At 36.8% G+C, this 26443-nt stretch overlaps 1 protein-coding gene and 1 non-coding gene across 4 annotated transcripts in view; both read left to right on the top strand.

The window, feature by feature from the left end:
- The first annotated feature begins 3724 nt into the window (after positions 1-3724).
- On the top strand, positions 3725-3830 carry LOC125920475 (U6 spliceosomal RNA). Its single transcript, XR_007457067.1, has one exon. It is a non-coding gene; the product is annotated as a U6 spliceosomal RNA (small nuclear RNA).
- A 1807-nt stretch (positions 3831-5637) lies between these two features.
- WASHC3 (WASH complex subunit 3) overlaps positions 5638-26443 on the top strand; it is a 48495-nt gene continuing 27689 nt past the window's right edge. The window contains exons 1-5 of one of the 3 annotated variants that reach the window (XM_049626183.1): positions 5639-5773; positions 6349-6447; positions 14393-14458; positions 16546-16653; positions 20405-20512. In XM_049626183.1, coding sequence (XP_049482140.1) covers positions 5723-5773; positions 6349-6447; positions 14393-14458; positions 16546-16653; positions 20405-20512 — 432 coding nt within the window. In that variant the 5' untranslated portion in view covers positions 5639-5722. Of the gene's footprint in view, positions 5774-6348; positions 6448-14392; positions 14459-16545; positions 16654-20401; positions 20513-26443 lie in introns of all 3 variants that reach the window. The other 2 variants (XM_049626181.1, XM_049626184.1) reach the window with 2 other exon arrangements.

Raw genomic sequence — 26443 nt, 5'->3', positions numbered from 1 at the left:
GAGAGAGAGAGAGAGAGAGAGAGAATGAGCACTGGGGAGGGGCAGAGAGGGAGGGAGACAGAATCTGAAGCAGGCTCCAGGCTCCAAGCTGTCAGCACAGAACCCGAGAGAGGCTCAAACTCACAAGCCATGAGATCGTGACCTGAGCCAAAGTCAGATGCTTAACTGAGCCACCCAGACGCCCCATAATAAGTTCTTAACTTAAAAACCAGATAGTAACTAACATGTGCATGGCACTGTAAATAAATGGAAACTGGCTTCTGATCTCAAAGAAATTACAGTGGTTGGCAATACACCACTTGGTCACAAAAAGATAATGGTAGCGTGTGCTAGGTATCGAATGAGTGATGAAAACAAGAAGTGTTGTAAGGAATGAAAGAAGAGAAATGGCATCAACTTCTAAGTCAGGAAAGTTCCTCTGAAGGGGGCTGCAGTGCATCAGGGGTTACTAAAACAGGAAGTTTGATTGAGAGTGTGGATGAGGAGTGACTAGACACACCCCTTCCAAATACCCCCCCCCCCCCCAACCACTTGCATAGCCATACAGCTGCTCCTTCCCCTCTGATCACTTCTCGAGAAATTGAATGAGACTGTAGACTCAGGAGTAGGGTGCCTTGCTGAAACTATTACCTAAAATCCACATACTGAAAGGTGAGTATTCTCACTATTTTCTTAGATTCTGTATATGTCTTTTTAGCATCCATCACTAATTGTGATGGACCAATTAACTATATATTTTTTAATTGTCTATATTCTTGAGACTCTGGCTTTTGTGACCTCAAGAGGAGAAACTGCCTCTTCCGGGGCTGGCTAGTTCCTAAAAATAGTAAAACAACTTACTTGGAAATACATTTTTCCTATGTAAACCAATCAATCTGGAGCCCTTATCTAACTCTTATACACCAAGCCAACATTCCCCCTGCCCTATATCAACTCAGGGCCAGGTACAGACAGCTACGGGCAGCTCCCATGCCTAAAAGCTCACCAGAATCATTCACACTAGCCAGGCCAGTCTTCAACTGCTTCCTCTGCCCTGCTTTTCCTTTCCCACAGAAACCCCAGTAAAGACTCTGGCCTATGCTTTCCCCTGGCTCCTGCTTCTGTCTGCCTCCTTATCAAAATCTCGCATTTTCCTGTGGCCCTGTGTGGCATGATGTGCCCCCTTCTTTTGGGAAATGTAAGGAATAAACTCTCAATAGCATTACTCTGTCATCACTTAGTCACCTCCATAAATTAAAACCGGTGGGTACAAATGCAACAGTGAGAGCTTCCCCCACCGGCCCCTTCAAAGAAAGCAGGATCATTACTAAGCTATTTGCTGTTTTATTGGGGATGACTAACTACCTTTAGATCTCTTCTCTTGAGGTGGCTTTCTAGAGAAGAATCCAGTTCCCTGCCAATAGGCTATAGGCCTACAACTCAACTGAGTCTGGAAGTTTGAAAAGGCAAAACAATTAAAAGAAGTAGCCAAGACATTTAATTCTTAACAGATTTGAAATAATTAGGCTAAAATTCCTTCACTTAACCAAGTCCCAATAGATAATTTGTATCACTTCATGAGCGATGGGATGGAGAGAACAGATAGGAGACATTTAATTTTATTTTCCCACTTTTATGAACAAACACCCCACCCCTCTATTCATCCTGTAGCAGAGCAGAAAGAAACGCAAAAGAAAAATAGGAACCAAATTCTCCTCGTTCCACTTACCTAAGAACTTATCCATGATAAAACTAAATAAGTTATTTTCTAGTGATCTGTGAAAACAAACTTGAAAAATTCTTAAGATTTTTTATTGAATGGATGTATGCAGGTGATATATATAGATATATATATATAGACATATATATATAGATAGATAGATAGATAGATATAGATATATATATATAGATATAGATATATCTGCCCTTTGAAATAAGTATTCATTATAGTCTACTTGTTTCACTGCCTCCAAAATTCACTATAGTAAATGAAACCTGGTAATACATTTCCAATGAAAGCCTGGAGGAAGAAGTATATACTTCAGAGGATTTCTGGCAGTTGGCCAAGACTTCTAGCTACAAATTGTTTGTAGTAGTCCTGGAAATTCAGTTATTAAACTGTGAATGGCACTGCTTATCAGAAGCTGTGGATGACTGATGAACAGTAATCATCAAGGACCCCAGGAGGCAGAGAGAAGCAGCCAGTCTTCTTTCTGTTAACTAAAAATCACATCTAGCATTACATTTGTCTTTTTTTTTTTTTTTTTAAGAAACCAAACCAGTTTGAAAAAAAATTTGTCACCTGGCCGACTGAGAACAAGTTCATGTTTCTGTAGTTCTATACCATCTGTATGCATGCCTACTACTTACAGATGACATACATAACCATAAAGTGACTGTCTGGTTTTTTGGTTTTTTTCCTATCACTGGGAGCCTCTCCTGGCTCTGAAGAGGAAGGCTAGGCTGGCCAGTTGGGGACTGTGCTCAAGGGTGGCTAATTGAATGAGTTTACTCAGAATTATGAGTGCGGTCTAAATCAAAGATCAAGTGGAAGATCAAGTACGATATGGAAGCACAAGGGTCATTAGGCCCAAATGTCATTTGACAGATACTTAAGGATTTACCTTAGGTCAGTCATTGGGCCAGGGCCTTACTAGTGAATAAGGCAGAATCTCTGCCTGGAATCAACAGTCTAGTAGACATTTAGGCAAACAGGCAAGTATAAAATGTGCTAAGATTGGGGAGCCTGGGTTGCTCAGTCAGTTAAGCGGCCGACTTCAGCTCAGGTCATGATCTCACAGCTCGTGAGTTCAAGCCCCGCGTCGGACTCTGTACTGACAGCTCAGAGCCTGGAGCCTGCTTCAGGTTCTGTCCCTCTCTCTCTCTCTCTGCCCCTCCCTCACTCGCACTCTGTCTCTCCCTTTCCCAAAAATAAATAAGCATTAAAAAAAAATTCTAAAATATGCTAGGATAAAGTGATCCGGAGGATGCTAGAGAGGCATATATTCAGAGGAACAGTTAGCCTAATGTTGGTAGATCAGCTTCTCTAAGGATAGGACAATAAGGCTTTTGCTACTTGTTAGGATGAATAAAGATGCAAGAAAACCTCTCACATCTGTTGTAATGATGACCAGATAAAACAAAAATCATACTTTTCCATGGGGCTGTTGGAAAGCAGTGGATGGAATAAGAGCTTAATGAACTAAATTCTATAGAGATGTCTGGGTCTAGAGGGACAAAAACAAATCACTTAGGTCTACATCCCACCCCCAAGGTTGTTAAGAAAGCAGCAGTAGAGAGAATACACTAAGTCTTGCACATTCTCGTGGTGCTTGGATTCCTGAGCCTTGCTGAAGTCAAATACAAAGGCGAACCAAAATGTTCTGAAACTATAGACCATTCCCCTCTAACTCAAATATTGACAAGATAAAGAGCTCAAGCCTTTGCAGGAGACCAGGAGTTGGGCTAATTGCAAGTGAACTCAATCTAATTAAAACTATAGCCTAGCACCAGTTCAACTCAAGTTTTGAAGGAGTTCCTCACTTAATCTCCATTGTTCCTTTTTTTTCCCCCATTTCCGGAATAAAAATTAAAATTATGTAACATCCCCAAATGTAGACAATATAACGCATAATCAAGAAAAAGCCAACAGAAGCAGACATAATAGCTGAACCAGATATGAGAATCATTAGATAAGAACTTGAAAGTGACAATTATAAATTAGTTTTAAAAAATATATACAGGGGTGCTCATTTCGGCAGCACATATACTAAAATTGGAATGATACAGAGAAGATTAGCACGGCCCCTGCGCAAGGGTGACACACAAATTCGTGAAGCTTCCATATTTTTGAGGACTTTAAGATACAAAATAGATGAACATAAGGGAAGGGGAGCAAAAATAATATAAAAACATAAAGGGGGACAAAACATAAGAGACTCTTAAACATGGAGAACAAACAGAGGGTTAATGGAAGGCTTGTGGAGGGGGGATGGGCTAAATGGGTAAGGGGCACTAAGGAATCTACCCCTGAAATCATTGTTGTACTATATGATAACTAACTTGGTTATAAATTTAAAAATAAATTAAATAAAATGGTTATACACATGCACACATATATACAGGGCAAGATGGGTGCAGAGAATTTCAGGAGAAAAATAGAAACTCCTAAAAATGGACATTCTTTAGAACTGAAAAATCTAAAAAATTCATTGGATAAGTAGTTTTATAATAAACTGAACACTAGAAAACAAGGTATCAGTAAGTTTGAAGGTAAGTCGATAAGAATTATCTACTCTGAAAGCACAGGGAGAAAAAAATGAGCAGAGCATCAATGAACTTTGGACAGGGTCAAGTGATCTAACATACATGTATTTTGGAGTTCCAGAAAAGAAGAGGAAATGTGACAGAAAAAAACTTTGTTTTGAAAACATAATGGCCAAAAAATCTTCCAAAATTTAAAACATCAAACCACAGATGTGAGCTCAGCAAATTTGAAGAGGGATAAATACAAAGAAAATTAAATCCAAGTTCACAGTATTCAAACCGTTGAAAACAAGGATAAAGGAGATGAGAATAAGTAGGAGTTAGGCAGGGGTGGTCAGGGAACAAGTGAGATTGTTCTAGGCAAAGGAGACAACATATTTAATTCCCAGAGCAATTCCTGGTTTCAAGAACTTAAAGAAATTTGGGGGAGTTAAATGGAGGGAATAGTGAGAAGTGAGGTTAGAGAGGTGAGCAAGAGCCATACAGAGGGCCTTGTAAGCACATTAAACTTAGAGAAATGAGAAGCAAAATTATATCCTGTGTAATATAATCAGGTTTGTCTTTTAAACAGTCACTATATGGCTACGATATGTTTCAGTTAGAGCAACACAGATGGAGGCAGGAAGAGACTATTACAGAAACCCAGGCATCAGAGAATGTTGGAACTTGAGATGTGGCTGTATAGATGGAAAGTTACAACGAAGGGGATCACATTTTGGTTTGGTGGCTGTTCCCAGGTCCTGTAGGTGCTAAGCTGAACAGTCAAAATCTGAGCCAAGATCTTCAAACCCCTTGATGCAAAATTCTGTCCAGGTGTCTGTCTGTTGCACCTTTTTGATGATTTAAGTGAAAAAAACAAAAAAAAACAAAAAAAAACAAAAAACACACTTTCATCGGTTTTTGCCTCACTTGTAGCATTTGACATTTTATTTCATGTTTAAAGTCCTTAGGAAACAAGTTTTGTGTCCTGCTTCAGGGCATTAACCTCTCCAGCGCAGCAGGCTAAACCTGATTCAATCTTTGTATTCCCCACAGGACCTAAAGGAGAGTACCCAGGATTTAGCAGGATTTTAAAAATGTATAGGTTTTATTAACGAATGACTTTGCAATTCATATGACAGGACTAAGCAGGAATAATCTTACCCAGACTCAGTGTTTTACTTTTTTTTTTTTTTTTCTTTTTACCGCCTTTTAAAGACTTTACTGCTAAACCTACAGTCTTGCCCCACCCCGCGCGGGCCTTTGCGTCTGACGTAGTCACAATCCCGATTTGAACTACCAATCCCAGAATGCCGCGCAAAGAGCCGGGTTCTACGGGAGCAGCGGCGTGATTGGCAAGCGGAGGCGTTTCCTTCCGGTGGGAAGGGCCCTGGAGGCGGGGACTAGGGGGAGGTGTTTGGACATTATTACCGGGTTGGGCGGGCCCGGTCTGGGAGGGGTTTGTGGGTAAGCCCTGGGTCCCCCGCCCGCTGAGGAGATGGATGAGGACGGGCTTCCTCTCATGGGGTCAGGCATAGACCTGACGAAGGTTTGTAAACGACCGAGTTGAACTTAGGCGACCTGGGAGGAGGATGGGGAAGGAAACTTCGGTTCCCAGGGACACAGCACCTCTCCATATCCAACCCTGTCCCTGGCCCCGGGCCTCTCTGGTCCTGCCCTCTGGAGGGAAGAGTCCCACAGTTCACCTTAAAAAGGGGTCCCTCCTGATCCGTTTAAAGGGGTGGTGTACTTTTTCTGGTCTTTGCTTCCCGTATTAGGAGTCGCTCTACGCTCCGGTTACACGACGGCGATAGGAGCAGGTTGCGACCTCTAACCCTACCTCTTTTATATGGCCGGCAAGTTGTGTGTGTTTATGTGTGTTGCCTTTTATCTGTTAAAGTTCACGTTTGTGAATCCAAAGCGCATACTCAAACTTTGCGGCTTCTGTCATCAGACGACCCACCCCACAGTTTAGGAAAACGAGCTAGTGACTATTCGTAGTACTTAGAGTAACTCATATAATACAGCAAAAATGCCCCGTTATTATTATATATAATTGACGTCAAAGGGTTTGCACGGTGTACTTCCTCCTGTACAAATCATGTTTGTTTTTACATGACACAGGTGCCAGCTATTCAACAGAAAAGAACGGTGGCATTTCTAAACCAATTTGTGGTGCACACTGTACAGTTCCTCAACCGCTTTTCTACAGTTTGTGAGGAGGTAGGTCTGGTGATACTGGTTTAATGAGGAGCCTAGAAATCATCTTGTACTTTTGGAGGTGGCAAATGAGTAAAACAGGAACTAGGTACTCATGTACCATGACCTCTTGTCATCCAGTTATTGGGATAACATACCTTAAATCCTCTTTGATTCTATATCATCAGTCTTGCACCCCACCTCTGCTGAATTAATTTACTAGAGGTCTTTGTGCGATAGTTCAGTAAGGCTTATGTGCCTAAAGAGAACAAAAGGAATAACAGGGTTTCACAATTGAAAACATTTTTTTTAATTTTGAAATTTTACATGTTTTCACCAGAGATGTATATTTTTACGTACACATAGTTTTCAGTCTATATTAAAATTATTTTACATTTCTTGATCCAGAAGATGGTTGGGGAAGTAGCCTCGAAACATAACTTCAGCATCAAATGTCATTATGAAAATAATAAAAATACTTCCAGCAAATGACTTGTGAAGTGAGGACTGAGTACCTAGTTTAAGGATTAGATACCAGATTCAAGGAGCCCTGTTTTTTCTTAAAAAGCCAAAAAAAGAGAATGGGGGAAAAAAATGGGAACCCTGGGTTGAAGTTGGATTTAAAAAGGAGAAAAAGGAGTAAAATGAGATCATACACAAGTGAGTCACTAAAAATAGTATCTAGTTCATTCGGTCTTATTTATAAGGTATAGCTTTAGCAAGTAGTTTTTGTTACATGTGTTGTTATTAACAGAAATTGCATGGAGACAGGAAAACTATTTTCATTTGTGTAACATCTTATTTTTGTCTAGTTAACAATCTCTAGTCAAAATCTCTTCTGCCTTCCCACTAAAACAAAAGAAAGTGAACTATGATGATAATCGATAGAGTAAGAGACGCAGTTCGTTATATTTTATCTAAGCACCAGAGGCTAGGCGCTTGCTTCCAGGAGTTTTATCTCCTACTGCTGCTTCTCTAAATGGGATATAGAATTGACTGACTAAAGAGCAATAAGCCAAGGATTTAGTCCTTCACTTTTTATACCAGGGTAGGGTGGAGAGAGACAATTCAAGGATCGCTAGCAGAGAGGAGCAAATACTCCATCCGCATGCTCCTCCTCACCAGGTTAAAAAAATAAAACAACCAGCAAACACAGCTATGAGGGCAACTTGATTAAGCTGCCCTGAGGCAGGGATAGCCCCTCACGTTTGTAGTGCTTAACAGTTTTCACTGCCTAGGAAGTGAGTGCTATTTACTGAAGACTAAATCCAATATAACAATAATCCTGTCTTGTTTATTGCTTGCTTATGCATTACCAGAGCCTCCTGATTCACTCTTTAACCCCCTCTGTTCCTCTCTCAACTTTCCCTCAACTGTTTTGAGTATTTCACTATTCCCTAGCTCTTCCCTGAACCCTAGAGAAAAGCTTGTTGACCAAAAACTCATGAAGTTTACAGGTAGTTTATCGCCTTTTTCTCCTTAATGGGTGGTGGTCTAGGGTTGACTCTAGTGACTATAACTCATTATTTACAATTCATATTTTAGCAGTTTGGATATTTATGTCAGTTATAGACTGTTGGCTTGGTGTGATGACAATAACTAATATTTATTGTGTGCTTACCCTGTAGGTATTGTAGTATGAGCTCTACATGCATTTCATCATCACGGCCCAGCCCTGTGAGAGAGGTCCAATTATCTCTTTTTTAGAAATACAGAAATTGAGATGTAGAAAGATTTAAATCATTTGCTTAGTCATTTATTCATTCTTTAGGCATGTATTTGTTTACACAGTATTTATAGCTGCGATTGTTACTCTAACTTACCCACACTCACACAGCTAGAAAGTAACAGACTTGGAGTTCCAGCTCTGATCTAATAACTGTAAAAATCAAAAGCGTTTCACTCTTCTGTTACGTTGCACCTTCCGATCTGGGTAAGAGGCATGTTTACATCATTTTCAAGTGAGAGACTGCAATGAGCTATTCAAAATTTATTTTTTAGGTTTGTATTCTCTTTTTTGTTATGCCATATCCTTTGATGTTATGTCTTTTTCGATATGATATGATATGATATGATATATTCCAAGGACATAACATATGTATTCAAACATCAAATGCCATTTTTTTCCCTTGAGTTAAGATCACTGTGATTTTTCAAAATGGGTTGTCATTTGTCAATAGCACCTGTTAGACCTGTATTCCTTGTTTAGTTAAAGCCTTAAGCAAGAGCCAAAATGACTGTTTTCCTGAGCAAAATAGGAAACTTAGGTGCTATTTTTTGAATTGGAAATGAACGGGGAAAAAAGAAAACCTGGGAGTTTTATCGTTGTTTTTTGTTTTTCATATAATCTGGTTTGAACCAAATACAAACTGTAGCAACTTCAATCACAGCTAAACTCAAACTGGAATTAAATTTGAAACAAATGATAAGGGCTCTTTCTTCATCACTAATACTGGTTTTGCAGTTCTCTAATTAAGAGAGGAGTGAAGGGCAGCCTGGGTGCCTCAGTTAGTTGAGTGTCCGACTCTTGATTTCAGCTCAGGTCATGATCTTATGGTTCTTGAGATCCGTAGAGCCCTGCTCCAGGCTTTCAGCAGAGAGGGCGGAGCCTGCGTGGGATTCTCTCTCTCCCTCTGTCTCTGCCCCTCCCCTGCTCCCTTTGCATGCTTTCTCTCTCTCAAATAAATAAACCTTTTAAAAAAGAAAGAGAAAAGTGAAAAACTTAACTTTTAAAAAACTTTCTGGATACCAGAGTACTTTATAACTCTTCTAATGACTGAAACCAGGGTAAGGAAGAAAGGTTGGAAGCCAGAGAAAGGAAAGTAGTTGAATCAGACCCAAGTTACAAAGTTCTTTCTTCACAAATCCCCAGTAAGCATTTCTATTCTGGACACTACTCAGAAAAATCTTATGGTGGCCCATTGGGTGTGCAAATTTAAAATGGGATGGGGTAGGAAGTGCAATGTAAGTTCTATGCATATCATAGATAAAACTGAGCAGAAATTTAACCTTATAATGAATTTTAAAGTCAAAGGTATTCTGTAAACAGGGCAATCATATGTGTTATTTTGACTCAGACTTGTAACATGTGTAGAATACTGAGTTTTTAATCATTTTTTAAATATTCCAAACTGGTTTTTTTCTAAATTCTTTAAGAATAGGGAAAAATGCTGGGGATTCTCATATAACGTAACAAATTTTAGAGTGCTTACCTTCTGCATCCAGTTTTTAATCCCACCATCAGACTTAACCTTCAACCAAATAATCTTGCTTAAAAACTATATTTACTGCTACAACTTTTACAACTGCTGGGTTTAAGTGTCAGATGAAGCTTAATAAAACCACTGATTGCTTCCCTTTCTGGCTTATAGGAGATAATCGACCCAGTGTGATATACCAAGGGATCCATTATTTTAAAACGTTGTTTCTCTTTTTGAGACCTGGATATGCAAACTGGATATTTTACACACCTGAAAAACCACAGTATTTTATTTTTGTTTCCATGTTCAACTATTAACTCCATATTTATTTCATCTTTTTTTTTTTCACTTTAATGAAATGCACTTCTTTAGAAGTAGGTGGGTGATAAATCAAGAAATTTTCAGTTTATCTGACAAACTTCAGGTACCTTGCAAATTACCCTGTTGTCCCAAATCAAGGCATTTCAGGTTTGCTTTAAATCCTTATAAAGATAGGAGTGCCTGGGTAGCTCAGGCTCAGGTCATGGTCTCAAGGTTCATGGGTTCTAGCTCCCCATCGGGCTCCGTGCTTAGGGCTCTGTGCTGACAGCTTGGAGCCTGGAGCCTGCTGCAGATTCTGTGTCTCTGGCTCTCTCTGACCCTCCCCCGCTCACGCTCGCTAGCATGTTTTCTCTCTCTCTCTCTCTCTCTCTCTCTCTCTCTCTCTCTCAAAAATAAACATAAAAAAAATTAAAAAAATAATTCCAGATAAATAACATCTATTTTAGAAATTAGATCAGAATAATTTGATACCTTTTTTTTTTTTTTAAAGCACAGTAGCATCTTAGTTTTTGTGAGAAATGGATTGATTACTTACTAGATTTGAATAACAAAATTTCTGTCTATGCAGTGCCTGGGAATTTTCCATCTTGGTGTGCATATTTTTAATTATATATATATATATATATGTATATATATATATATATATATTTTTTTTTTTAAGAAAAGTTTTAGGTTTACGGCAAAACTAAGCAGAAAGCATTGAGTTCCCATGTGCTCCTTGCCTCCCAGAGTTCACCAACCACAACTTCCCCCGTTATCAACATTCCCTTCAGTGTTGTACATTTGTTACAATGTACACTGACATATTATCATCACCTAGAGTCTATGGCATCATGTTCTAACAATGTATGATTCTTTCAAACAATGTAAAAATTCTTTCTTTGAAAGATAGTTACTATCTTTGTATCTCGATTTGGAGTGTTTAAGTTCAGATGCTTTTACTTGTATGAAAACTCAGTTTTCTGTTCTTTAAAATTGGCATGATAATCGTTCCTACTTTATGCATTTGGTGTGAGATTTCAAATTTTTTTTTTAATGTTTTTTTATTTTTGAGACAGAGAGAGACAGAGCATGAACGGGGGAGGGTCAGAGAGAGAGGGAGACACAGAATCCGAAACAGCCTCCAGGCTCTGAGCCGTCAGCACAGAGCCCGAAGCGGGGATCGAACTCACGGACCGTGAGATCGTGACCTGAGCCGAAGTCGGACGCTTAACCGACTGAGCATCCCAGGCGCCCCATGATTGAACTATTTTTATATATTGAGTTTGAGATGCCTTTGAGATTTCAGATTTCATATGTTAAATGTCATTTATGAACTTTCTTTGATATAGTAGAGAGAGTGTATGCACACTTGCTCCTAAGCAGGGGAGGGGCAGGAGAAGGAGAGAGAGAATCTTAAGCAGACCCCACACCTAGTGCAGAGCCTGATTTGGGGCTCAATCTCATGAGCATGAGGTAATGGCCTGAACTTAAATCAAGAGTCAGATGGTCAACCAGCTGACAGCCAGGTGCCCCAACTTGATATGTTATATAAGCAGTACCGTATATGGGTCTGGTGATCCGGGAAAAGTCTGGGCTAGAGATGTAAATTTGATTTTGATATGAATTTCTTCGTAAAAATGTAATGAGGTAAGGATATTATAGAGGGAAGCTGTGGAGAAAATAAAGACGGAAGTTTCGAAACCACATGCAAAATGAGAATGGGGATTGAATAACTGATAATTCAGACGAAAAAATACGTTCATTCTATCTTCTCAGTTTCTACAACATTTCATTTTCTCTATTAGCCTTCTTAAATCTCTGAGAAATAGTACTATACCCACCCGAATGAACACACACACACACACACACACACACACACACCCCTCTGGGACACACGTGGCCCTCTGGACTTTGATATATTCTGAGTTCAAACTTCATGTGGTGTCTTTCCGTCAGAGAAATGGAGACTGATTTCCTGCAGTGTGGGTTACAGTTGACAAATCCACGGATTAATTTTCTCACATTTTTGTTCAGCTATCTTAATTTGAACACCTGGGCACATTTCATGCTCCGGGTCCGCCATTTTTCTTCTACTGAAAACCTATGAAGGAAGAAAATGGTTATCTTTACAACAGCAAATGTCCAGAGACTAAAGAGGGCCTCAGAAAATATTTTCTAATTTTTAAAATAAAAACATGAGTATTTAAACAATTTAAACAATATACAATATGGTGGGTAAGGTAATTCTTCCCCCCCTCAGTTTTATTTTGCAAGAGAAGTTAATAGTTAAGGAGTATTAGTCAAGGTTATGTGGATAATGCTAAAATGGCACTTCTGGTTTTGTTCATTTAAAAACTGTTGAAAAGGGGCGCTTGGGTGGCTCAGTGGGTTAAGCGGCCGACTTCGGCTCAGGTCATGATCTCGCGGTCCCTGAGTTCGAGCCCCGCGTCGGGCTCTGTGCTGACCGCTCAGAGCCTGGAGCCTGTTTCAGATTCTGTGTCTCCCTCTCTCTGACCCTCCCCCGTTCATGCTCTGTCTCTCTCTGTCTCAAAAATAAAAAAACATTAAAAAAGAATCCGAAGCAGGCTCCAGGCTCTGAGCTGTCAGCACAGAGCCCGACTTGGGGCTCGAACTCACTGACCTTGAGATCATGACCTGAGCCGAAGTCTGAAGCTCAACCGACTGAGCTACCCAGGCGCCCCTGGTGTGAGATTTCAAATGGTACATTGCATATACGGTGTAGCGTATAAGGTGGATGCTGGGGCCTTTACAATGCTGGTGATTATTGCTTAAACGTACATTTATATGGGGGCGTCTGGGTGGTTCAGTTGGTTAAGCATCCAACTTCAGCTCAGGTCATGATCTTGCGGTTCGTGAGTTCGAACCCCACATCGGGCTCTGTGCGGACACTCAGAGCCTGGAGCCTGCTTCAGATTCTGTGTCTCTCTCTCTCTCTACCCCTCCCCCGCTCACAGTCTGTGTCTGTCTCTCTCAAAAATAAATAAACATTAAAAAAAAATTTTTAAGTGCATTTATATATCTAAACAATTTTTAATTCATCTTTTTCTGTATTCACTTTAATCAAACCAATGCATGTATTTATAAATAAGCTAGAAATTATCTCACTTTACAAATTAATTTGTTGTAGGATTTCTGCAGTTACTAAGCTTCTCTATAAAATACTGATGAAATCTGCATAAAATGTAATTTTCATGATTTCCAGGAAAACACTTATAATTTGGAGAATTCATTCATATGTTTTGTAAACCAGTATTTGTATTTACATTAAAGACTTATATGAACAAATGCTAGAAATCAAAGTTAAAAGAAATGAAAGCTTTGAGTGCCATTAAAACTAGATTCTAATGTTGGAACTAAACATTATAAAATAAAAAATTATTATAGAATAAAAAATTGTAGCTTTGTAGATACCAGGATGCTCGTCTTAAAAATGTCTTGTGAAGCTCTAACTACGTTGTGACTGCATTGCAGTTTTTTTTCCCCTCTAAATGTGGGCAAAATGACCATTGCTTGTAGTGTTAAAATTCTGCTTGGGAGTTAGTCAGGATCTTGATAATAACCCAGAAAGAAGTCAGGATGCTGCACATCTGCCAACTGTCAATGGGCCAACGGCCTTGGACTAGGTCACTGAATATAATAATGTTTAGGATTCGGGAGTTTTAAATAAATGCTCTTATGGATCATATTTTATGGTGTTACTTTTACTTGTGTGGCTATGTATAGTGTATATACACACACGGGTAATTTAATTCTACAGAATAACTAGAGCATGGTAAGCGTTTGGTTCTGTTTTTATCTTGGATTTTGATGGTAGGTTGATTCCTTTTGCTTTTTAGTACTCTAATTTTTTCTCTTTGTTTTACTTCTTTCCAACATGAACTGCTCATCTTTTAATTTCATCTTCTTTTAATTTTCAAACTTAAAAAATTTAAATTTGGGACTAATTGTATATACTTAAGTGTTTAAGTAACTTATAAAGGCAGATCTTGTTCCAAGCTGTCTTGGGCTAATTTTTATTCTTCTTTTCTATGAAGAATTCCTTCATTCATCAACAAATAATTATTAGACTCCTGTTAAGTATCAAGTACTGCTCTGGGCATGAGGGATATAGCAGTAAACAAAAAACTCTGTCCTGGAAGAAGTTTACCTTCTGATTCCAATGATTGAATATGGCTCTGATGAGTTTGATAAGGCTGAAAATATAACTTTTGCTTATCTGTGAATATAATTTTATAAAGTAGCCATGAAGCATGCTAATGGAGGTTACAAAAATACTTACTTGAGCTCCCATTCCTACTCATGTAAGTAAAAGTGTAGTATATTAGAAAATGACTAATATTTAAACCATCGCGGGTTTGTTTTTTTCAAATCTGCCCTTTGTTAACCCTTGTTAACAGCTCATTTCAGTCAGACTTTGTTCTTTTATTCTGATCTTTCTTTTCCAGAAACTGGCAGACCTTTCTCTTCGTATCCAGCAAATTGAAACAACTCTAAATATTTTAGATGCAAAGGTTTGTATTTCTGAATAATTTATAGTATAAATTTTCTGCATATACCAACTTTCTCAGTCATACTTAACTTTAATTAAATTGGGAATGAATTCAATTTAGCTCCTGCATCCATGAGGTGGTACAGTGTTTTGTGTTTGTTTTTAATTCATTATAATTGCAAAGGAAATGATACTTATTATGAACCATTACCTGAGTCTGTTTAAATATACACATGAATTGAAATTTCTTTCATTATTCTAGTCAACAGCATGTGAATAACATGTTAACAAATTGGGCTGGTTCTATATAGTTCATTTGATGGAAAATTCATAATTATCTCAATAGTAATCATTTGATAACACAGTACAAATTAATAAAAGTTCACATGTCTCCAGAGCAAAATTTGGAGAAAATATCACTATTTTCTGTATTCAAATATATTGAATGCTAATGAAGAATACCAGTTTTGAGGTCAGAAATTACACAATAGAACTAACAAAAATAGAGTGTTTTGATTTGAAAATGTGCATGTTTTGTGTTTTCCCTGATTATAAAATACTGGAGACATGAGTATATTTTTGTGACTTTGTCCTTTTTCAAAAAAAATTGATCTGAAAAAATGCTTATTGAATATTTATGAGGAAGTAAAATGGCTGACATCTTTAGCATAAGGATTAGAATGTCTAGGTCGTACTTTCTACACCTTGTGGACTTCAGCCACTATATTTCTCTCAGCACGTTTCTGTAGCTTGGAAAATTTAGGATACCTGGCCTTGACCATGTTCAAGGTACTCTCCTAGCAGCCATACCTACTTATAACTATTTGGGCCATAACCACTATGCTAAGTATTGTCATCAGTCAGCAGTTCTCAGTGAATATTGCTGTTTCAGACCTTATTACCATTGGTTTTTTTCATTATTCTTCATTATGAGTATGTGTCTAATTTTAATGTTTGGGCAATTCTTGAGTTAGAATCCATGGTCACAAGTTAAGTTACTGTGTAGATAAGTTAACTTTAATCATTTCCATAACCTTAATTATTTCCATAACCATAAAATTAATCCCTAAAGTCAGCCAAACATCTGACAAATATCTATCACTGATATCAGAAAGAAATCAGAAAAGTGGGTTGGCGTGGATCTTGCAGATCCAGCCTGAAATATATAACCACTGACAACATACCTACCTTTTGTATATGAAAAATAACACATTTTAGTAACATTTGGTGATAAATGCTTAAAGAAAGAAAAAAAAGGGCTGTCAGTCATTAAAATGTGATGACAAGAGTTTTGTCATTTCCCAGATCGTTCAAATTTAAAATGTGCTGCAAAGGACTTTTTTTGTGTGATTGTTTTTGTGTGTGTGTGTGTGTGTGTGTGTGTGTGTGTGTGTGTGTTGTTTTGTTGTTACAAAGCATGTTTAATAAAAATCTTTTTACAATAACTTTGTGAGGTAAGTTTTCTTATCCCTACTTTACAGGGGAGAAAATTGAGGTCTAGGGAGATTTACAGAAGGTCACATAGCATGACTTAAACCTACACAATCTGACTCCAAAGCCCTTGCTTTTTATTCCTTGCACTAGGATCCCCTACATTTTTTAAAAATAATTCCCAGGAAAAGAAGGGCTATAAGCTAAGTTAGATTAATGATAAATTATTCATAAATATTTTACTTGTGCATGACTTTCACTTTTAAATAGTTAATGGCATGGAGAATTTCAGACACCAAAGATGAGATTTTACAAACCTTATTTCTATAGTTTTAAAAACTTAAGATTGCTATTTAAAACACATACACCTAGGGGCACCTGGGTGGCTTGGTTGGTTAAGCGTCCGACTTCAGCTCAGGTCATGATCTCACGGTCCGTGAGTTTGAGCCCCGCGTCAGGCTCTGTGCTGACAGCTCAGAGCCTGGAGCCTGTTTCAGATTCTGTGTCTCCCTCTCTCTCTGCCCCTCCCCTGTTCATGCTCTGTCTCTCTCTGTCTCAAAAAAAATAAATAAACGTTAAAAAAAAAAAAAACAAACAAAAACACATACACCTAGAAATTTACGGTGTTTAAGCGGCTAATCTTATCCTCATATACCAACATTAATTTTCTTTTCTCAGTTGTCATCTATCCCAGGCCTAGATGATGTTACATTTGAAGTTTCTACTGTAAGCGCCACTGGTATCACAAATGAATCACATTCTGAAACCACTGCAGAGAAATCACAGGTAAGTATTTGAGTTCCAGGAAACACGAGCAGTTTGTCTTGGTTAAACCAGATAAACCTAGCAGCAGGTTTGAAGGAAGAAGTTAAATGAAGATGTAAAACTTTGAATAGTAAGATTTTAAACCCCTTAAGATTGAAAATGAGGTTTGAAAAGAAGTGAGCTGTTTTATTGTTATTTTGAAGGGCTCCCTGAAGTTAATATTTTCCTTGCCTATGAAAGAGAAACTATTTATAGGACTAGAAAAAATCTCGAGCATAATAATATTCTTCAAGTTCATTGTGGACATTTTTCCTACATTATTATAATAATTGTACTTTTAAGATGTTTTATTATAAAACCTTTCAAACACACACAATAATACAATAGTACAGTGAATACTTAAATGTCCATTACCCACCCTGATTCTCCAGTAAAGATTTTGTTACATTTGCTTCATCTGTCTTTTTTGTCACTTGCTAAAGTGAATCCTGGGCATCATACCATTTCACCACTGTGTAACTCCTTGAGCATCTCTGGAAAGTTCTGGCATTTTCTTGTATAACCACAATGTCTTTATCATACACAGTATAATTAACAGTAATTCCCAAGTACCATCTAACCCCTTGTTACTCCAGGTATGCTCCCGGCACCAGCAGCATGGGCATCACCTGGGGGACTTGTCAGCAACACGGACTCTCAGGCTCCATCCCAGACCCGTTGAATCAGAATCTGTAGCATAATAAGATCCCCAGAGGATTTGTAGTCGCTCTCAAAATTTGAGAGACACTGATCTATAGATACCACGTATCTAAAAAGTGTGGGTTTGGAGTTGATTTGTTCAAATCAGCATCCTAGTAAGGTCCACACTTTGCATTTGATTCTTATGTCTTAATGTTCTTTTATGCTCTGTATACGTTTCAATTTTATATTACTTTTTATTTCAAGGAATAAAAATTCTCATTGCTGCAGAACAGACGATCTCTAGTGTATCTCAGTGGGGTATTAAAATTCAAAATAAAATAATCACTAAAATGGTGATCTGTCTAGTGATACTGAACAAATAGACTTCTTATCTATGTGGGATTCTGCATTTGTATGTGGAGATACTTTTCACAGGATATTTTTTAGGTTATGATTACTTTGGCTGTGATGATAATGACTAACACGTGGAGGGTACGTACTGTGTACCTACCAGGTGTGCTTCTGAGCACTTTTCAGAAATTAACTCATTTAATTCTCACAATAGCCCTATGAAGTAAATAACTTCACTTTACACTTCTACTTTACAGATGAGTGAAATGAGGTACACAGAGGTTAAGTAACTTGCCAAGGGTCAGAAAATAAGTGTAAAAGCTGGAATTTCAGTGCGGGCAATCTGGTGCCAAGAGTCCTAGCTCTTATCTGCTAGACTACACTGTCTCCAGCACCTGTGTTGAATTCATTAAATATACTGAACACATATGGTACGAGGCTGTGGGAGAAGGCATAAATTTAGTTATAGCCCATATTTGGAGAATGAATTAGATGACCATTTACTTAACAATTAGATATTAGAAAATTTAACATCCATTTAGTTTATATAGTAAATTTCACTATGATGACCATTGGAATATGTATAATATACAAGAAGGAATCCAGATATGTTAGAGGAGTTTAACTTTACAAGGCCCTTTCAATTAAATATGGACCATGCTTTTTCTAAAATAAGGCATGTATAAAAATTATTAAGAAAATGTTTTCACTTTACCTAGTAGTTATTCTTTGTTGGATACTAGCTGTCATATGTTTCTGTAAAATTTTTAAGTGGTGTCTGTCTAATTTTGAATATTTTTCCAGGTGTTATGAATGCTATCTACAATATGTACTTTAAAACTTTTGCAGTTGTGTTGATCCTGCCTATTTAAGGTCTCAAAAAATTGATTACAAGTAATCACAGCTAAATTTTCTAAAATTCAGAATCATTTGATACATTTTGACAATTTTATTTAAAAACCATATATTAATTCATTTGGAGAATTTATGAAGTTCTTTGGGCTTTCTGAGTTTTAAAAACTGTAGCAAAGTTGCATGTTGATTAGTTTAATAAAATACCTATTCAGCATGTTCATAATATTTAAATCAACTTCTTATTTCTTCATTGTTATTGCTATGTTTTATGTGAAATGTTTTGAAATGGACTTAAGTACTGCTTAACACAATTTCCACTGCCTTTACAGTCAATTTATCTGATAAAGGATAACAATGCAATTTCTTAACCATTCATTCATTTCAGTCTCTAATCTATATGAGTCAAAGACCTAAGGTTTGCATACTGATTTTTCTGCAACTTTAATTTCATGGTTCAGATCTTATCATTACTCACAATAGAACATCCAATTGTGCAGATTGAGAATAAAATGAAGGGCAGTTGAGAGATATGATAGAGGATTTAATGGATATTTAAATAGTAAAGGTGTAAGAGCTGACATAATTAAACCTTGTTGAGATCTTGGTTATTACGCATAGTTAACAGCTGAGTTTTGAAATTCATTGGTCCCATGTGTAATTATCATTTGTTCCATTGTGCTGTTGTATGAGTTTATTGTCCATAATGTTTTTCAAAAACATACTTGGGTCATGTTTGAATTTTTTATTTAATTAAGGGTTTTGGACTTTTTGTATTTATGAATTTTAAAGATGAATAATACATATATCTACTCAGTGCCATATAACAGGAGAAACCTAAGGGATTTGGGATGTTTTTGTTTGCTTTAGAATTTTCAACAGGTTTAATTTATATTTGAATGATCTGAGGAAAACTTAATATATAATTCACATTCATATTCTAAAAACTATGAACATTTAAAGATATTTCTTGATTTATCTACATTTCAGCATAGATATGTAGGCATACAATTGATTTCATTCTGTTCAGGAACTACCTTGTAAAGCTAATATATAGATAATGAGTGAGAATTCACAAAAATAAACATAACAAATGTTCAAGTTGATAGAAAAATCTAGAACTGTGTACAGACAGACCTATCTTTGCACTTCAGTGAAGACAGGATTCTAAAATGGACAATTTTCACTTAACACAGTACCACGCAAAGTGAGAACTGCCTATATGATAAAAGCATTTTTATATAAAAAGACTGTTCCCCTATATTCTTTATTGTAAGTAGTATTAACATTAATAGTTCCATCAGTACCTGAAATATATAGAACTAGATAATTTTACCATAGAAATGGGCTACTCTTCCACAAATTCTCTAGGTATTGCTTTCTAAGATGTTAAAAGAATAGACTATATCCACTTATAATAAGATTACTGAATAAATGAGGAATTCAATTTTATAGATGGTGGATACCTACAAAATCAATTCACTGTCTGCTAGTGTTGAATAACTGGCAAATCAAATAGTTTTATTAGCTTTTTTAGAAGTTTCGTTAAAATAATATGTCCATCTATAATTCATGTTCTATATCTATACTCTGGGGACAGCTAAAGCAGAATTCTAATATTTTTTAATGCTATGAATATATTTGCATTTTTTAAGGAACAATATAGTGTTGATATTAAGTGGAACTTCCTCTGAAATCATATTTAATTATTTGTAAATACTTGGAAACATATATCCCATAATTAAATTATTGGTATTTAAATTTAGAAATATGATTTTTTTATATTGATTGCTTTAGATTTATAAGAAGAAACATCCCTTTTTAAGTAACATAATGGACCCCTTTTGTGAATTGTCTAAAGATTTACACGCAATACTCTCTACAGCAGAACAGTTTACAAGACTCTGGACCACAAGAAAGTGAAGTAACACCAGAAAATATCTTAACTGTAGCCAAGGACCCAAGATATGCCAGATATCTCAAAATGGTTCAAGTGGTAAGCTAATTTGGTCTGTCTTCTCTGTCTAGCAGCCTCATTTGAAATTCTTAACCCTAGAGGTTTTGTTGTTACTTTTTCTGAGAAAACTGCTAAACCAGAGTGACCAAGTTTTCTACTCTTCTTTCCTATGTCTAACTAATGCCCTGATAAAAGAGTAAACAGAGGTCAAATCTTTCTAGTTAAAATTGATCTCACACTTCAAATTAACGTAGTTGGATATAGATTTATGTAAATTGTTTTGCTTTACATAAAGTTATAGCAAATCTTGGATGTATCAAAGGAATGAAAGTGGACTCTTTTTTAAATCATATGGCTTTAGCTTGATTCCTGTATGCTAGTGCAGTTTATTTTTATTCTGAATTTCATTTGTCAATGGCTTGGTCATAGAAAAGAGCCTAAATCTCTTGGCCATTCACGGTAGAGCTTCTACTATCATATGACTTCAGAATTCATGTTTTTTTCTGAGAAATCATTACATGGTATGATACCAAAAAATATCTACAGTTGTCTGTACCAGCAGAAGTTGATTTCATTTTTGTGGAAAGTCCTATTGCAGTGGTTGAAGGAGCTAGCTCTTCATCATTTTTCTGTTAATTAAAAAAAATATCATATTTATAAAATTCTATCAAGCAAAAGAGGTCATAATATTAAAGACCAGTTTTGTTTTTGATATCCATGACATTATTTATTACCAAAATAATTTAAAAACAAATACTGTCTGACATCAGAAAGAGTAGATTGTTCATTTAGAAGTAACAGAAGTGACACTGGGGAGAAGAAAGTATATTCGCTTTTCCTGGCTGTCAGAAGAAGTGGATTTATCACGTTCAAAATTCTTCATTGGCAGCCAAAAACCCTGGTCTAGACCTTAGAAAAAAATAAACCAGACTTTGAGATGCAAATATATAAAGTTCTTTAATCAGAATAAAGTAGGGCTAGTTTTGAGTGTGAATTATGATGAATAATTTAAAAAAAATTTTTTTAACATTTATTTTTGAGAGAGACACACATAGTGTGAGCAGGGGAGCAGTAATGAACTAGCAAAGAGAAGGAGGCAAAGAATCCCAAGCAGGCCCCAGGTTCCAAGCTGTCAGGACAGAGCCCTACACGGCTTGAACCCACAAAACGTGAAATCATGACTTGAGCCGAAGTCAGACGCTTAACTGACTGAGCCACCCAGGCGCCCCTGATAAATATATTTATAAAGCTAGAACCCAGTAAAGCTCTGCTAAGCTTAAAGTATGGACTGTGAAAAACTGTGTTTTACTCTTTCAAACAGAAGAGGAAAACTTTCAGGATGACTCTGGAAGGCTTTTTATTTAGCCTCTTTTCTTACCTAACACATATAAACTATGAAATAGGAACAACCATTTGATGATACCTATAAGAATGCCTTGAAATCTTTGATAAAAAACTACATGTTAAGATAATTTTTATATTGTTGATACATTGCTTCTGATTTTATAAGAAGTTCAAAAACTCATATTTTCCTTTTCAATATAAATTCACTGTCCATTTATTCCACAATTATTTATTAAATACTCACTTTAAGGTACTATTATTAGGAATTGTCTACAGTTAGCCAGCTAAGGTTCTCAGAAATCCCTTGACATTTTTATTTTTGTTATTAATTACTTCGACAAATTTCATTGCTTTTCAGAAGCATATATATCACATGTGTGTGTAAATGACTTTTTTTTAAAGTTTATTTATTTTGAGAGAGATCGCGTGTGTGTGCGTGCGCGCGCGCACACACACACTCACACACACACACACACACACACACACACACACACACACACACGTGTGCATGTGGGGGAGGGACAGAGAGAGAGGAAGAGAGAGAATTCCCAGGCAGGCTCTCCAGTGAAGAGCCCGACACGAGGCTCAAACTCACAAACCATGATCATGACCTGAGCCAAAACCAAGAGTCAGACACTTAACCACTTAAACAACTGAGCCACCCAGGCACCCCTGTAAGTGAGTCTTTAAATATTCATTTATCTAATCTTATGGCTTACCATCTCTCTAGGAATAAAAGGCCAAAGTCCTTCACAAACCTATGAGATCCTATACAATTTAGCTCCCCTATTACTCTTTTGATCTCATATCTTCACTTACTCTGCTCCAGCCAGATGTTCCTTAAATAAATATACAGTCTCCTGTCTTAGGCCTTTTACATCAGCTATTCTGCTGGAAACACTTTTCCGCAGGTTTCTTGATAGTTTCACTACTCCACTTTTTTCAGATTTTTACTCAAGTATTACCTTCTCTCTGGCCCCATTCCTTTTACCCTTCCCTGCTGTTTTTTCTTTTCTTTTTTCTTCATATAACTGGCCAGTATTTTACATACTTTGTGTCTCTTCTGTCACTAAAATATAAACTCCATGAGGGTAGAGAATGTTTTGCGTATTGCACTACTCTCAGTTCCTAGAATGATACCTGGCATATAGTGTTTACATATGAATGAAAATGCCTACATTTTCCTCTATGTCATTTTACCTTTTGACAGGTTTGGTGATAGATTTCTTTTTTACCCCAGCTCAGTGGTTTTCAGACATGAAACATTGTCAAAACATGTTACTGATTCCCATCATATAAAAAATAATCTCTAAACTTGGGACTTGGAGCTAGAGCATATATGTATTTTGAAAATAGCTCCTCTGATTAAGAGCTATTTAAAAAATATTTTACACTATGTACAACATCAATTAAAATATTTTGAGAGACAAAATAAATTTAAATAAATAAATTTAAAATTTATTTGAAAACATTTAAGAAATAATATATTGTGAGTTTTTGTTTTTGTTCTTAACTAATTCTGTAGCATTGCTTGGCACTTAGCCTCAGCCTTTTACTTGGCGTCACTGAGTATGAATAGGGGCTCAATTTCTTCTGCTTCAGACTTATCCTGTTTTTGCCCCAATTTTCCTGATTTCAGTCCTTCGCCTCTCTTTTGCTTTGGTACGGGTGCTTCTAATTCCTAAACATTTCCAAAGTTCTGGAAGTGCTACTTTGTGGTATCCCCTCTTCAGGCACGTAGACTTGGCCTTCCTTTGATATGCTAAGTCATCAATCACTCTTTTATCTGCTTTTAATTTTCATGCATTATGGTTCATATATGCCTCTTAGCCATTAAAATTAGTATTTGTGTTTTATTTCTTTTTGCCTAATTATTTGGGGGTAATTCTCAAGAAGAGGGGAGCAACATCTTTACACTGCCTTCCTAAAACTGCAAGTTCATCCAAGTTAAATTTAATTTTATTGTTTTCAGTTTATTGTGCCAACCTGAATCCCAGAATCTTATTACCCAACTTTTGTTTCCGTCTCCCTATCCTGCATTTCATTCTGCAGACAAAACCACAAACCCTTCTCAATATTAGCTCCATGCTTTTCCACCTCTGATTCTAGATTCCCCTTCTCTTGATTACTACATGTCCTAATTCTAGTAATCTGACATGTTCCTTCTGAACCCACCAACACATAAAGCTAGAGGTAATATCCCCCTTCAGTGATCTGTCCAACCACTTAATTTTTTTATGGGATTTATCACTCCATATCTTGTTGTTTTTATACATATTTTTATTGCCCCTGTTGAAAAGGAACCATGAGAGGAACTACTGTATCTTGACTCATCTTTCTATTCACTTTAACACTTTATCCAGGAAGGCACTCAATATTCATTGTATGTACTATTTTATCCTGCATATTAACTCTCCCTTCCAGCTTTGTGTCATCTGGACACATATAGATGCATTCCCATTTCTGCAAGTTACTGATTTTAAACGTTTTATAGGACCAGATCAAGAATACAGCAACTAGAGGTTTCCCTCAAGGTTGCATGAATCTACAAATCATTCTTTGGATTATTCTCATTAAGCCATACATAAATCTACCATTTTTCCTGTTTCCTAAGAATATCATGAGTGACTGTCAAAATATCCAACCACAAATGTAGTTACATGTTTGATAGTGCCCTGGATTGTCTTTCCTTGGCACAGTCACTATCAGAGTTCCTGTCACTTCTGCATCATAATTCAGTTCTGGCTTTTTGTTTAAATTCATGTATGAAATAGCTAAATCACTTCCTTTCATTATATCCTTTATCTGTTGGAGGATGAAGTTTTCAGCAAGGTGATAGGAGCTTATCAGATACTCTGATTTGAGGAAGATTAAGCTGCCGGTACATTTGGATAGCTAATGTCCCCCATGAAGCCTGTATCTTATTTTTTTTAATTTTTTTGTTTTAATTTTAATGTTTTATTTATTTGAGAGAGAGAGAGAGAGGGAGAGAGAATGAATGAGCGGGGAAGGGGCAGAGAGAGAGGGAGACACAGACTCTGAAGCAGGCTCCAGGCTCTGAGCTGTCAGCACAGAGCCTGATGCAGGGCTCAAACTCACAAACCATGAGATCATGACGTGAGCTGAAGTCGGATACTTGACCGACTGAGCCACCCTGGCGCCCCAAGGCTGTATCTTATGCTTGTACTTGTTCGCAACATATTTTATGAAAGCCTGATCTAAATCCTCCATCAGGTCAGGTGATCAAACTCCTTTTTATAATACAACTATTGCCTTCTTTTAGCCTCACTTGGCTGCTGGGGGTGGGGGGATCCTTTATCCCACGTTTAAGAATCTCCATATATGTGTATATATATTGATTTATAGGTATCTTCCACGTCTGTTGTAAAACATTCTAATATATTCCTTTCAAATGCCAGCTCCCATTCATGAATTCCTTTCTATTAAGTGTTAACAATCCCTGAGATTTACTTATTTTGATTTGCAGGTTTGCTGTCTGTAAACACACACTTTTTGAGAGGAAGGGTGCTATTGGATTTGTTTTCTCTTTGTTTATATTTCTCCTCTTTAATAATTACCTGCTAGTTCTTCCACTCTATTTTTTCTCCTGTCATATTGTTACCCATAGTCTTTCAGTTTTAAGTGAAGATTATTTTTATACTTTGATTTCAGTTTAAAGCCCCTTGATCATACCTATGTGGGTCTTGTTAAGCATAATCTTTTGGTTCTTCTGAATGCTTATACTTTCCCAGGAGTATAATCATCTTAATGCCATAATTCATTACCTAAAATATGGTTCTTCAACAGCATCTGCATACCTAGTTGTGTTTCCTATATCCATATTCTTACAAAACTGTAACTTTAACTGAAAGAACAGATGACAATACCACCTTGCTTTAGAAAAAAATGCCTCACAGCAGTGGAAAAGAATCATTGGAGGCCCATTATAATCTGTACCATTGAATCCTTCAGTTTTTGTCATTGATGTGGGAAGAATCTACATAGCTTTGTATCTCTATACTTCCGGACAGTAAATTGCCTTCCTGCTTTCTGTTTAGTCTTCTAATCAATTATTTTGCTTTGGTGGTTTAGTTCCTTGACTGTGATTGAGAACAAACAGGATTCAGAGGGACTAGATAGAAAGAAAACTGAATCTGACCACTTCCTACAAGGAGGAGCCTAATCCCAGCTAATTTGAGAGGGTAGCTTCATTAGAAATTGCCTTTCACTTTTCTACCAAAATTGTAGATTTTTATTAAAATGCCCAATTTTCCTCAACCTCAGAGGGTGACTAAGGTTTCTCTTGTTTGCCCACTACTAAAAATTTAGTTTTAGTTATTAATGTCGAGAAAGACCAATATCCACGTAATCCATCAAATGAATTGTACTTCGGCTACTTGTATTATCCTGAGTAGTTTGTCATCCGTCATGCATATTGCTACATGTTGTCAAGGCTGAATTTTAGAAGCCTGCCATCCGAAATGTAGGGAATTGTTTGTATTAACAAAAGGGAAGGTAACATGGTCTCAAAAATACCTGTCTTTCTGAAAAAAAAATCATTATATACCAGCAGTATAAAAATCTACTCCTAAAATCCTTCAGTAATCATTTCTGCATCCTCAAAAG

Source organism: Panthera uncia, chromosome B4, assembly GCF_023721935.1.
Source record: "Panthera uncia isolate 11264 chromosome B4, Puncia_PCG_1.0, whole genome shotgun sequence".
NCBI classification, from domain to species: Eukaryota; Metazoa; Chordata; class Mammalia; order Carnivora; family Felidae; genus Panthera; species Panthera uncia.
The sequence above is the reverse complement of the archived record's forward strand: the minus strand, read 5'-3'. Positions and strand labels throughout refer to the sequence as shown.